Source organism: Falco rusticolus, chromosome 5, assembly GCF_015220075.1.
Source record: "Falco rusticolus isolate bFalRus1 chromosome 5, bFalRus1.pri, whole genome shotgun sequence".
NCBI classification, from domain to species: Eukaryota; Metazoa; Chordata; class Aves; order Falconiformes; family Falconidae; genus Falco; species Falco rusticolus.
Genome location: NC_051191.1, coordinates 21,494,945 through 21,507,595, shown reverse-complemented (window position 1 = coordinate 21,507,595; position 12,651 = coordinate 21,494,945). Strand labels below are relative to the sequence as shown.

Here is a 12,651-nt window from a genome sequence, read left to right as displayed (position 1 = left end):
CAAGTCACTTCCCAGGGGTTTAAAAAAAGTATGAAACAACCTGTTCCAGTATCTCTGCTCCCTCTGAGTGTTGTTCCCTTTTTTTCTTGTTTGTTAGGAACATTTCCTTCGGGTGGAGCTGATGAGTGAGGCAGTGCAGCACGGGGCCACCATTGCTTGTTCTGTGCCACAGTGTATGGAAACACTTCAGTCCAGGCTGGTTGTGAAAAAGCTCCCTTTGACTCATGTAGGTCCCCTCCCTGGGGTTCTGAGGTCATGTTTCTAAGTCAGGAGCCTTCGCGAGCTGCTCCAGTTGCTGGCGGGGCAGCTGCGCTCCGTGACTGTTCTGAGCTATCGTACTGGGGAGGGACAGTCAGGGCGCTACGCTTTAGTGGAAGTGAGCAGGGAACATCCCACAGCTGGATCTCCCACCCACAGCTCACTGGCCCTTTACTTCTGCTCTCAACCCCAGCTTGTAACTGGGGGTGATTTCCCAAGCACATGATCTGGTGTGATGTTGCAGTTCCCACAGATCCACTCAAGCCTTAACCTTTCTCTGAGACTAATTGTGGTCTCAGGTGGGGCCAGTTTTGGGGTTTTGTTGTGTCAGATCCCATATCTGACTCTTAAGAGCCAAGGTTGATGCCATGCAACATCCATCTGGGATTAGCAGAGCACCTCTCGCCCCAGTGACAATCTGACTTTTGGGGCCGGTTTGAGTTTTAATCCCACCTTCTGGCTCTGGGGTGGATCCAGGGGCATTTTGGTTGCAGCTGTTAAACAAGCTGTCCCATAGGGGATTTCCTCACAAGGTAGGTGGCAGGAGATGCTTTGGGCATATTGTTCTCTTCCCTGGATGTGAGGGGGTTGCATTTGAGATTGGAAGCAGAGGTAGTGTTCTTTCAGTCTTCCTCTTCTCTGAAATCTCTTTTTCTCCCACAGAGCGATGGCAGCAGGGATGCAGGTGGCTACCTTTGCCACTCTTGTGCGCAGCAGCGCTTTGGCTCTCTGATGCCGCTCACCTTTTTCCCAGAGCTTCAGGAACAGCCTGTCCAGCTCTAACAAAGCCCTCCAGCTCCCCAGAGCCACCCTGGGTACAGGACAAGGCCTAAGGCCTGTTGTCACATCCCAGCTCCAAAATCAGGTGGATATTGGAGCAGGGTTTCAGATCAGCTCTGAGAGGAACCCTCTAAGCCATCTGCAAGGAGCTCTCCAGCCCTGCCTTGCCTTCCCAGAGCTGGTCAGCATGGCCTGCTCTGCATCACTGCACAGGAGAATATCCACTATATAAACTGTATTAGACAGGACGGCGCTTTTTTTGAGAATTACCCCTTCGTTACTTCTGTCACCAGAAAACACCTCCAGTGACCAAACTGCCAGGATATCTGTGCCTATTCCATCACATCATGTCTCTGTGAAATCCCTCTGATCCATCAGAAGAAATGTGACACTGAAAAGTACCCAAAGAAATGCTTTATTCTTGGAAAATGAATTTTTCACTATCAGCTCTAGAAGTCATTAATCTCTCCCAACTAAATTAATTTTCCTTACTTGCAGCCAAGGGATTTCCCCAGACTATTTCCCTTCTCCCTGCAGCAAACCATAAGGGAATGAGAGAGGCAGTGTCTGAAGAACTGCTTTCATTTACTTTCAGTCTAACTCTGATAAACTGGAGAGCGTTTTTCATCCTGAAATTAAATTTGTTTAAAAAAAAAAATAAAAATAGCCTTGAGGTTTTCTTTTTTCTCTCCCCTTCTGTTAAGAAATCATCTTGGGTTGCATTTATTTACTGGCCATCACAGCAGCAGTGGTGCAAGCAGCACGGTGCTCTTGTAAACGGTGGCTTACGCTCTGCGTTTGAAGACAGCATTGACTCGTCATACCAGAACCTGTGTCATGCAGAGAGCCAAAAAACTGATCTCATGTGAAACTGAATCTGATTTTGGAAGAGATCTGCTCTTGGACATGGGCCCAGAGCCATGAGCCATACCTGCTGGAAGAAGCTCGTGTATCCTTTTGATTTCCATTGAATGGTAGTTGCTTCACTAGCTCTTCTTTCGCTTTCAAAGCACCAAGTCCAGATCAGGCTTTCCCTGTTCTGCTCACGTAAGCATAGGCAGAAGTTCACCCAAGACTTGGATGTTGAATGTAACCACCGAGCTCAGTGCAGACGTTGGACCAGGCACCTCCAGTGATCCAGCCTCACCTGTTTTCCAACCATCCTGTGGTACGCTGGGGAGAGGCAGTGCCATTGCTGGAGGGCTTTGTCTGTCAACACATCCACAATGCTGCTTCCTCCAGCTCCAACAGTCCGGATCAGTGGCACAAACAGGAGGACAAGACACAGCAGTGTGGAAGTTAAGTTGTTAGATACCTACTGCTTTCTAGCTGACTGCTAAAACCCCTTTTGCTGTCCAGCTGAGAAATAGCAGCTGCCACCTTGTTGTCACCCTTTGCCTCGACAGGACTGCAGTACTGGTGGCTGGTGAGCCCTTTCTGCTATGGAGGTGGATTTCACCCCAACCCCGCTCCTGTCTGTCCTCACTGTCCTCCCCACCATCATGGCTGCTGAGATGCCCAACCAGATAAAAAGTCAACTGCTCTGTGTGCATTTTATATACAATATATACATGTTTATACATAAAAAGACATCAGCATAAAGCTGCCATCAGTATAAAACTTATATGAGTTCTGTATCAAGGAAAAATGAGTGGATAACAACTGATGATGGATGAAGGGAAGACATGCAAAGGAAAGTATTTCCTAGGTCGTGTTATTGCCTTCAGTCTTTGATAGTGTCTGTCCCTGAACTGCATACGAGGGCTCACCTCGTACAGCATCAGCACCCTTCACTGCGCTTGCGGGCTCACAGGCGAATGGCTGAAAGAGAGCAGGAAGGGGGTGAGGACGCAGTGGAGGGATGCTCGGCTGGGTGCCTCTCTGTCTGTCACAAGCAGCGCTGCTTTCTGATTTTTGGGGCAAAGCGGCTCTAGTGATGGGGCTGGCGTCCAGCTAGCCCAAATCTGGCTTTGCTCTGGGCCAGTCAATAGGCACTTCTTAGGGCAGGGCAGCCCAGCTTCACCCCCAGCACCCAAACCACATCCCCTGTACCCTAAATGCTCTCTGCTGGGGCAGGCAGCCCCCACCCTGCTCCCTGCTGACCACCAGCACCCGCAGGACTGCCTCCTCTGAATTCTGGCTCCCGATGCAGGATGCCCACTGCTTGTGCGCCACCCGGGGTGCCTGTGGGGCTCACCCACCCACCACTCAGCCGCAACATGGGACACCCGCACACCTTTGGGCGCTCAAGCCGTCTCATCCACTGGAGTCACTTGTTCAGGCTGGGAAGAGTGGCCACATGTCCCTGGTGCAAGGATGCTCCATGCAGAGGGCATCTGGGGACCAGAAAGTCCTCTGCCACATGCTTCCACCACTCGGGGAAGCATCTGGCTTTCCATCCGAGCCCCGAGCATCCTCCAGGCTGGTGGGTGCCACAGAGTTGCCCAGCGGTGGGTGCTCAGCCCATGGGGAAGACACCAGGTGGCAGCATGTCGTTCTCAGCAGCAGGTGCCACCAAGGGGATGGCCGTCCCTGGCACCGTGTAGCCCTGCCCTGTGCGCCTGTGGAGGGGAGAGGAGCGGTGCTGGCACCCCAAGGCCTATCCCTGGCTTTCAGGAAAGCACAGAGGCCAAGGACAACTCATCACCAGGGTGAAAAGACCTCGCGGGGCTCGGCACACTTACATTTTCATCCTCCAGCAGCAGCAGGCCACAACACCGGCAACCACCAGCACCGGGAGCCCTGTGGGAAAGATGCAGTGGCCGATGAGCATCTTCCAATGCACAGCTGAAGGCACAGCCTGGCTCAAACAAAACAGCTCTCAAAGAGCCGAAAATGCTTTGTGCACATTCACAAGGTGCCCTCCCCACCCCAGGAAGAAATTTGGGTGCTGCATCCTTCCCCCCTTGGAAGCATTGCCCTCAAACGTGGCATAAACCCCCCACAGCCTAAGGAGGGCTTTTAAGCTAAAATATAAAGGAAAACAAGCCCCTTCTTGCCAAAATAATGCTTTTTGCCCAACTTACCAATGGAATAGGCCAGGGTCTGGATGGAAACTGGAAAAGAAGAGAGAAATGGAGATTTTTAGCTGCAAAGCTGGGAAAAGGGGGAGATGCTGCGGGATTTGGAGAGAAGGAAAAAAATGCATTGAAAAAGTAAAAGAGCCTTTTCTGGGTGAAAGTAGACCCACTGGTGGGTTATTTTCCCCGGGGAGGTGGCCTGACCTGCGGCATAGTGTGGAGGGGGGGTGGGCAGTGGGGTTGTCCCCAGAGGTGACCCCAGGGCTGTCCCCTCTCCTGTTGTGGATGTGTCCAGTGGTGGGGGCATCTCCCATGGTGTGGATGTCTCTGGTGATGGCCCATCAGGTTCTGGTGGCGCAGCTGAGTGGCTGGCAGCTCCTGGTAGCCCAGGCGTTGCTGCTGGAGAGGGGTTGAAGGTCGGGCTGGTGTTGGTGGTTCCTCCTGGGAAAGTGGTGTAAAACCTTTTAATTTCAAAAATTAAAAGGCACACTCCAGGCAGAACCATTATTTCAGTGCTCAGCCTTGTGCCTGCTTTGGGCAGGTTGCATCGAGGGCAAATAATGCCCATCCAGCAGCTACAAAATGGCATAATTTCACACAATTGCATTAATTTGATCATGCCATTGAAATATTTTGCTTTCCACACCACAGTGGTTGTGGTTTTGCCACAGCCACAGTCACGGCGGCCCCAAACCAAAGCCCATGGGCTGCGTTTGCCCCTTCCTCACCCCTCTGGGTCATCCTCTCGGTGTGCGGTGCAGTTGGGAGCTCAGGGCTGGGAGTTTGTGGAGGTAAAGCCGGGTCTCCTTTGGGAAAACACAATGTGGAGACACCGTCAGTGGCAGTGCCCATGCCACCTTTGATCCTCCTCCGTCATACTAGTGATGGAGGTGTCCCCCTTTCCCGGTCCCCATTGTGTCCTGGCTGCTGAGCGAGGGCTTACGGATGCATTGCAGCGTGGTGTTGGTCCAGTCAGGCTTGGTGGAGCCATCACGGAGGATGCATTGGATGAGGCTGGAGGTACCGGCTTTGCGCTTGTAGCCCAGGTTACAGGTGTAGCGCAGGCGGGTGTTGAGCAGGGTGTTGTTGCCCACATTGATGTGCGCGTTGGCCACATCCTTGGGGTGGCTGCATCGCACTGACACTGGAGGGAGGGTAAAAAAATAAAGAGATGGAGAGATCACAATAGGGAATGAAGCTCAGCTTGCTGTGCTGAATGGTACGCAAGGAGGTCAAATCCTGCCTGGGGGTGGATATGAGGAATTGGTACTGCCCTGGGGCTAGGAGAGCGTCATCCAGCCTCCAGAAGACAGTGGTAAGATGGCTGTGCCTGTGCACAGGGGATGGAGAAGGGAAAAGCTCTGTTTCCAGAACATTTATAGTTACTCGTAGCAGCTCCTCCAGCTGCCAAAGACTTTTCACAGAATTTCATACCCCTGCCGTGACCATCCTGGGCCAGCAGCCCCAGCTGCATCCTGCCACCAGCTGCTGTGTTTAGCTGTGGTCACCACCCCCTTTTATCTCCACCCGTTTTGCAGCTGGACCTGAAAAATTCCAGCAGCTGCAGGAGTCCTCCAGCCACTTCCCAGGGCTTTTTCCCCACTGGAGGCTGCAGCCCATGGCCCTAGAGGCAGCTGAAATCTGAGCATCACATGGCTGAACAATGGGGTAGCGATGGGCTATGATTTACGAATCTTCTTATCCCCAGAAGGGCTCGTGCTTCCCCTTTGGCCTTGAGTTGAGGTCGATTTTGCAAGGGGGTGTTGCAATTTCACTTCTTTTTCTGGTGCAATGGTGAAAGTTTCTCAGCTGCCCCGAGACTGTGCCCACACCTAGACCCCTGCCACAGCATGGGAACGGCTCGCTCACAGCCCTGGCCACTGCCAGCTTTTGTCCCCCAATGTGAGCCGCTGTGGAGAGGTGATGCTTCAGTGCCAGCATGGAGAGATGCACAGTGGGAATAAATCAATATACAGCCAGGCTGGAGTGGCTTACAGCTGGGATGGGGCAATGCATAGCTGGGATGTGATGCACAGCCCGGATGGATCAATGCATGGCCAGGACGAGGTGCACAGCTGGGATGGAGCAATGCATCGCCAGGATGTGATACACAGCCGGGATGGATGGAGCGATGCACAACCAGGATGTGATGCACAGCTGGGATGGAGCAATGCACAGCCAGGATGTGATGCACAGCATGGATGAACTGATGCCCAGCATGGATGGAGCAATGCCCAGCTGGGATGATGCACATTTGGTACAGAGGAATGCACGGTTGGGCTGGTATCAGGAGTGGGGTGGTGATGGGAGGACAGTGGGGCCAGGAGAGCAATGGCAGTGAGGACAAGAGCACAACAGGGGTGGGAAAGTGCTGGTGATGGGGATAGGAGCCCGCTGGGGACAGGGGTGTGATGGCAGTGGGGACAGGTGCATGATGGAGATGAGAGCACAATGGAGATAGCAGCACGAAGGGGATACAGACAGGAGCACGGTGGCAGTGGGGACAGGAAGATGACATGCTCCCCCAGGCACCAAAACCACACAGAGATAAAAATCTTAATCTTAAAAAAAGCCTCCCCAAATTATTATGTATCCCCAGAACATCCCAGGGAGGGTCTGCTCCATTTCAGTGCTCAGTGGGTCCGTGCCATGTCCCCTGGCATCGGGACGGCCTGAAGAGCTGCAGCTGCCATGCCCGGAGGACATGGGCGATGCTGCAGCCACACATAAGCACGTCGGTTCTCAGCCTTCTCTCAAGGTGGTGGTGAAATTTCTGGGAGCATTTCAAGGAAGCTCCACAGGCTGTTTCACAACACCCTTGCATGTCACCACACCTGAAGCCGTGCCATAAAATGAACTAAAAGCTCTTCTAGCGTCAAGATAACCCTCAACCATGTCTAACAAAAATGTCCAGGAAAAACAAGGACTTGCAAGTCATGCTTATGCCTTTCAGCTTTTAAACCCGATCTTGTCATCCCATTCCCACCGAAGCACCTTTTTTCTGGTTGATCTGACTGTAAAATAATCTCCTCTTCCAAAAAATGCCCAAGTCCTTTGATGACAGAACCGCAGTGTCTCTGCTCTCCAAGATTGTACCATCACTGTACAAATTTCAGTTAGTTTGATGAAATAAAGCATGTGCCACGGGGGAAAAGGGGAGAATATTGTTGGGGATTCAGGTTTCCAGCACTGCCACAGCCCTGGAGTTTTGCGGCTAAGATTTAGGCTTCCTTTTATACCTCAGTAGCGAATTGAAAATTATGTCAAAGACAGATGGGTGGGGAGAGCCATGACCATGATAAAACTCTGGCTTCCAAGCAAGGAGATCTGCAGTAACTACAAGCCTGTCTCTTCTCTTATTTGCTTTGAAGTAGATTGATCAAATTCCCTGGATCTGCACACTGCTGGAGACTTACACACAGCAAAAAACAACATCTGTCTTCTGTTCCTGTTTCTTTCAAGGAAAAACTGACGAGACTCTCCCAGGGTGCCCAAAAACCTCTCCCTGCTTGTCTCTGTTCCTCTGAGCTTTGCCAGCTGAGTTTTCCCATTCATGTCTCAGCTCTAGTGCTCATTGTTTCATTAGCCAACCTCCCAAATGAGCCATGGTGCCAGGTACCAGTCTTCCTGGGAAAATACCCCCAGCTGCTTTATTTCCATCTGAATTCCCTGCCTCCTGCTGATATTAAATTTCCAGGTTGAAACACACGCACAATATTCAGGGGGGTTTTATATTTGCACGAATTGACCGCATGTTTCTGCTTTGCTTGTTTTGGCTTTCCCCACCAGCAATCTCAAATGAAGCCAGCGAGGATGAGCTCATCCCAGCATGCTGGGATGCAAACAACATAGGTGCTGGGTGGCGGGGGGAGCTGGGGGGGTCAGCCTGGAGAGAGGGGGCTCAGGGGGGACCTTCTCACTCCCTACAACTGCCTGACAGGAGGTTGCAGTGAGGTGGGGGTCGGTCCCTTCTCCCAAGTAACAACAGGATGTGAGGAAACAGCCTCAAGCTGTGCCAGGGGAGGTTTAGATGGAGTATGAGGGAAAATGTCTACATCGAAAAAGGTGTCAAGCACTGGCACAGGCTGCCCAGGGAGGTGAAGGAGTCACCATCCCTGGAGGCATTTAAAAGATGTGTAGATGTGGTGCTCAGGGACATGGCTGAGTGGTGGGCTTGGCAGTGCTGGGTTAATGGTTGGATTTATGATCTCAAAGGCCTTTCTCAACCTAAACGATTCTATGATTCTATGCTTTTGGAGAGGCGAGACACAACGAAACATTCCCAGTCCAGCAGCGATGCTTGGCTGCCAACGAGCCACAGCCCCATGGAAAACCCACAGACCCCACCCAGGGTGAAACCCTGCGGCGACGCAGCTCCCTTGAGTCCATCACACCGACCCTAAAAATCACCCCCAGCCTCCCTGGACATCGGGGATGGGGGATGGGGGGTGGGGGTGGGGCGGGCGGGGCACCCGGGGGTGACAAGGAGAATGCAGGGTGCAGCCTGGGCACCTCAGGAAGCAATGTGGGTGCCCCGGGGGGAGTGCGGGCAACCCACCGGGGGAGGGCACCTAGAGAGGGGTGTGGTCACGCGGGGGCACTCCGGGGAGCGGCGTGGACTCCCCGAGTGGGTGCTCGGGTAGACCGGGGCGCAGTGCGGGCACCCCGGGGACGGCGACGGCGCCCCGGCGGCGAGCCAGGCAGCCCGGGGGACCCCGTTTACCGGTGTCGGCGGCGGCCCAGGGCAGCAAGAGGGCGACGGTCCCGCAGAGCAGCAGCAGCGGCGGCGGCCGCGCCATGGGACGGCGGCGGCGGCCCCGGGGCCGGGCCGGGCTGGGGGACTCAGGGCTCCCGCGGGGGCTCCGCGGCGCTGCCCCGCCGCCAGCCGCCGCCGCCGGACATGTCCAGCGTGGTTCCAGTCGCTTCCCTTTCGCTTTCGCTTTCGCACCGGGGCTACCGACCCAGACGCACCGCCCTGCCGGGATGGGGGCCCGGGGTAGGGAGGGGATGCAGTGCCCGGGGCGGGGTGGGGAGGCAATGCCCGGGGTGGGTGGGGATGTGGTACCTGAGAGGGGATGCAATACCCAGGAGGGGATGCAGTACCGGGGGTTATGAGATACCCGGGGGGGGGGGGGGGGAATGCAACACTCAGGAAGGGATGCAATACGGGGGGGGGGGGGGGGGGGGGGAATGTGAGATACCCACGGGGACGAACCAATACTGGAAGGCTAAAATACCTGAAAAGGGGGTGCATTACCCAGGGGGATATGATGCCCGGGGCAGGGGAGACAGCACCTCTAGAGAAAGCAGTACCTGGGGCGATGCAATACCTGGGGGCTGCTGCAGTACTCAGCTGAAAGGCGTGATACCCAGGAGGATGTGGTGACCAGGGGGGACGTGGTAGCAGCGGGATGCAGGATCTGGGGGAGGGATGGAATTCTGGGCAGAAGATGATGCAGCACTTGGCATGGGGATACACTGCCCAGGGGGATGTGGTACCCAGGTGTACAATTCCTCCCCTCCAGTTCCTGGGGGGAATCTGGCTGGGTGCAATGCCCGGGGGCTACACAGGACCCTGGGGATGCAGATATCCCAGTGCCGGAGCTTGCTAGTCCCCAGGCAAACCTCAAAAGTGGAAATCAAGTTACGATTCAAGGCCCTGTAAGATATACAGAGGGCTCCAACCTGTGGTGCACCTGGGACTGCACTGCTTCTACAGGTCCAGCTTACAACAAATCTTCTCAAAACTGCCCTATGGCTCTTTGCTTGTGACCTCTTGGCTTTGTCTGTCTCCATTCCTTCTTCTATTGACTGCAAGTCACTTTGTCTTGGCAGTGAGTTTCAGAAAACAGCTTTTCACATATGAAAGGGGTCAAATGAATATAGCATTTCATGGCCAATTAGCAATTCTTTATGCAAAGTAGGTAAATTCTCCCTTTGCTCATCAAGGAGAGAACATTAACCTCAGTTAACCTCTCCTGAAGCAAAAGAGTCAATGATAGTGGCCCAGCCAGTTGATGAACCTCTTAACCCTGCCAAGTGTATTTGAGGAAGAGCTGTGTATGAGACTGCTGATCTTGAAAACAACGCGTACCTGTCACAACACTCTCCAGACTATCAAGCTGCAACAAGGTCTTTTACCATCTCATACCAGCATACTCTTCATACAGTACCTCTACTGCCTTATCCTCACCTCATTCAGGACCCGCTCTCTCCTCTCTTGTTTTTTCCTCAGCTGCTCTCTCTTCATTAGCTCTCAACCACTTAACAGAACCAGCCACACCTGCAGATTATCTACATCGGCCAACCCGCCGCCCCTGAAGCCAACTCACAGTTGTATTTTATCAATGCTAATTAACCCAGCTTCAGTCCACTACACTTCCCCCCCCCCCTTTTTTTTTCTTTCTTATGTTTTTAACAATCATTATAACCTTTTTACAAATAATTTTTTCATACAGTCCTCTATAACTCCTCTATACATACCCACATGAAGATCCCACTAAAAATGTTGAAGGCCACGCAGATGAAAATGCTGTGCCAGTCATATACCAGTTAAGTGACAACTCAGATTCCCAGGGCTCAGTGTTTAAATTGCTGTTGATTAAGCACATCTTTAACCTATGTACTCTGGACAGGTTGGGATTTCACATGACGAGCATTACAAAAAACAATCAGCAGGTTAGAGTTCACAATCAGCTTACGCAAGAATAGCTGAGGGTAATAATACTGTTTTTAAAAAAGTCTGTGAAGGCTTTACTCCATGCATTCTTTTGAAAGTCATATAAAACCCAATCCTGTCATAACTTTCTAGATGAGGATTTTGTGATCCTGGTGAAAACAAGCTCTGTAGCTACCAATCTTCCAGAAGATAGGCCAAACTATGTGTGAGAGTTTATATTAGCTGAACTGGAGAATTGCAATGCCTGAGAATGGCACATTTTCAATAGAAAGCCTTTCTACAAAAAGTCAGAGCTATTAAATGACTGTGGCTTCTGATTTCTAGCTGACCCCCGCTGAACCCTGACTGATCCCTGTCCTGGGGAGCCCTTTGTGCACTCCTCCAATACAAGGCATCAAAGGATGCTTCCCAACTTGTCTTCGTCCCATGCACCAAGACAAGGATGCGACCCTAAAGCATCCCTCACAGTAGTACACAGAGATACACATCTTCTGTATTGTCAAAGGGCTTCTTCACCTTCCTGTATCCGAGCTAACAATTTAAGAGTTGTCTGTTTTCAATTGCTTCAACCATCTGAGCAACAATTTTTGGGCTGAGCTATCTGCCACCATCTCACCTTGTATTGCTTTTGGAAAGGTTGAGCAGAAGTGGTTGAGGAGTTCTGCTGGGGTTTTGCTTGTTTCTCCTTAGATGTAGTGTGTGGAAGGGTTGTGTTATTGACTATGACTCTTTAACTGAAGATTTTGGGGTAAGAAAAGCTGGATTCTAGGCCAGGACTAGAGATCAGTCCAGTGTTTTTGAAGAGAGACAAAATGCTTATTTCAAGATGCCAGCACCAGGGATGCAAAGCAATCTTCTTCCCGGGCAAAAATGTTCCTTTGGTCTCGCTTTCCAGCTAAGAGCAACCAAAACTGATGCTTATACAGCAAAATAGTACAAGACCAAACAATTAATCTGCTTCTGGTTTTGTTTGATTTAGCCAGGAATTATTTAATTTCTTATCAGCTCTGACATACGTGTTGCTGCATTGAGTGCATATAACCCAATTAGGATGTGAGTTCATCATAAAATGTTCTTATCTCACAGGAATATTTCGGAGTATGGTTCATTCTGCTCATTGCATATGCTAAGTAAAAAAGGGTTGCTACAAACCATTTGTAAAGCTCAGGTTTGCAAACTGAAATGACTTCCCATCAGGTTACCATCCCTGCTTTAATATTATCTTACCTACCATTAATCAGTTCAGGCAAGAAACAGTCACTGCCCCAGACTCTATCCCAAAGTGGCATTGCCTACTGTGCTTAAAGGCACCTGGAAAAATCAAAATACAGCCCTGAAAAAAAAAAAACCTCACCAGAAATGGAGGGTTTTCCTTAACCAGGAAGAAATTACAATGCTAACATTTTGCCTTATGGGAGCTACAAAAATATTGAGCCTCTCTAATGAAAGAAGCAGATGGTTTTCTGGTGATGTGATAGTAATTATCCCTGCTGGGAGCACACAGCAAATGCTCAATGTAGGCACAGGGTTTTGAGAGGCAAAAGCGTGACCTGCACCTGCAAGGACTAAATGAGGTTAACCTGACACTGCTTCCCACCCAGGAGACAATAAATGCAAAAGACCTTATCCTCTGGGTGTTACAGATTAGTTCTAAAAGTTAAACATGTTGAATAATTATAATAATAATAGCAATACAAAGAGGAAGAAGACGACAAAGAAGATAAATATAAGACAAAGAAGAGGAAGAAGACAAAGATGAAGAAGAAGAAAATGAAGGAGATCCAGTGCTTTGCATTGCAGGCAAGGCCATTTTCTGATAAAAGTTAAAATACAATGCACTTACACTTTCTGTAGTTTTACATTGTGATGCACATTGAAAACTTCATATATTGCATGTAAGTTGGCAGAACTGGT

At 51.1% G+C, this 12,651-nt stretch overlaps 2 protein-coding genes across 8 annotated transcripts in view; one reads left to right on the top strand and one right to left on the bottom strand.

Annotated features, from left to right (window-relative positions):
• The window catches only part of FBH1 (F-box DNA helicase 1), a 32,068-nt gene extending 30,383 nt beyond the window's left edge, over positions 1-1,685 (top strand). For all 4 annotated transcript variants that reach the window (XM_037389001.1, XM_037388999.1, XM_037389003.1 and 1 more), the window contains 2 exons: positions 98-226; positions 922-1,685. In XM_037389001.1, coding sequence (XP_037244898.1) covers positions 98-226; positions 922-1,041 — 249 coding nt within the window. In that variant the 3' untranslated portion in view covers positions 1,042-1,685. The remainder of the gene's footprint in view (positions 1-97; positions 227-921) is intronic.
• IL15RA (interleukin 15 receptor subunit alpha) lies at positions 1,438-8,995 on the bottom strand. Of its 4 annotated transcripts, none has more exons than XR_005104442.1 (8): positions 8,782-8,995; positions 5,002-5,202; positions 4,787-4,864; positions 4,263-4,499; positions 4,065-4,094; positions 3,723-3,780; positions 1,970-3,599; positions 1,438-1,893 (listed from the first exon to the last, which is right to left on the bottom strand). XR_005104442.1 is itself a non-coding variant. In XM_037389004.1 (7 exons), exons 1-7 carry the CDS (start codon positions 8,855-8,857, stop codon positions 3,497-3,499), a joined length of 783 nt encoding a protein of 260 aa, XP_037244901.1. In that variant the 5' UTR covers positions 8,858-8,995; the 3' UTR covers positions 1,438-3,496. The 4 variants fall into 4 exon arrangements, 1 of the variants encoding a protein (XP_037244901.1); XR_005104441.1 differs by having other exon boundaries at positions 1,438-1,868; XR_005104440.1 differs by having other exon boundaries at positions 1,438-2,859; positions 3,275-3,599.
• Between the last annotated feature and the right edge of the window lie 3,656 nt (positions 8,996-12,651).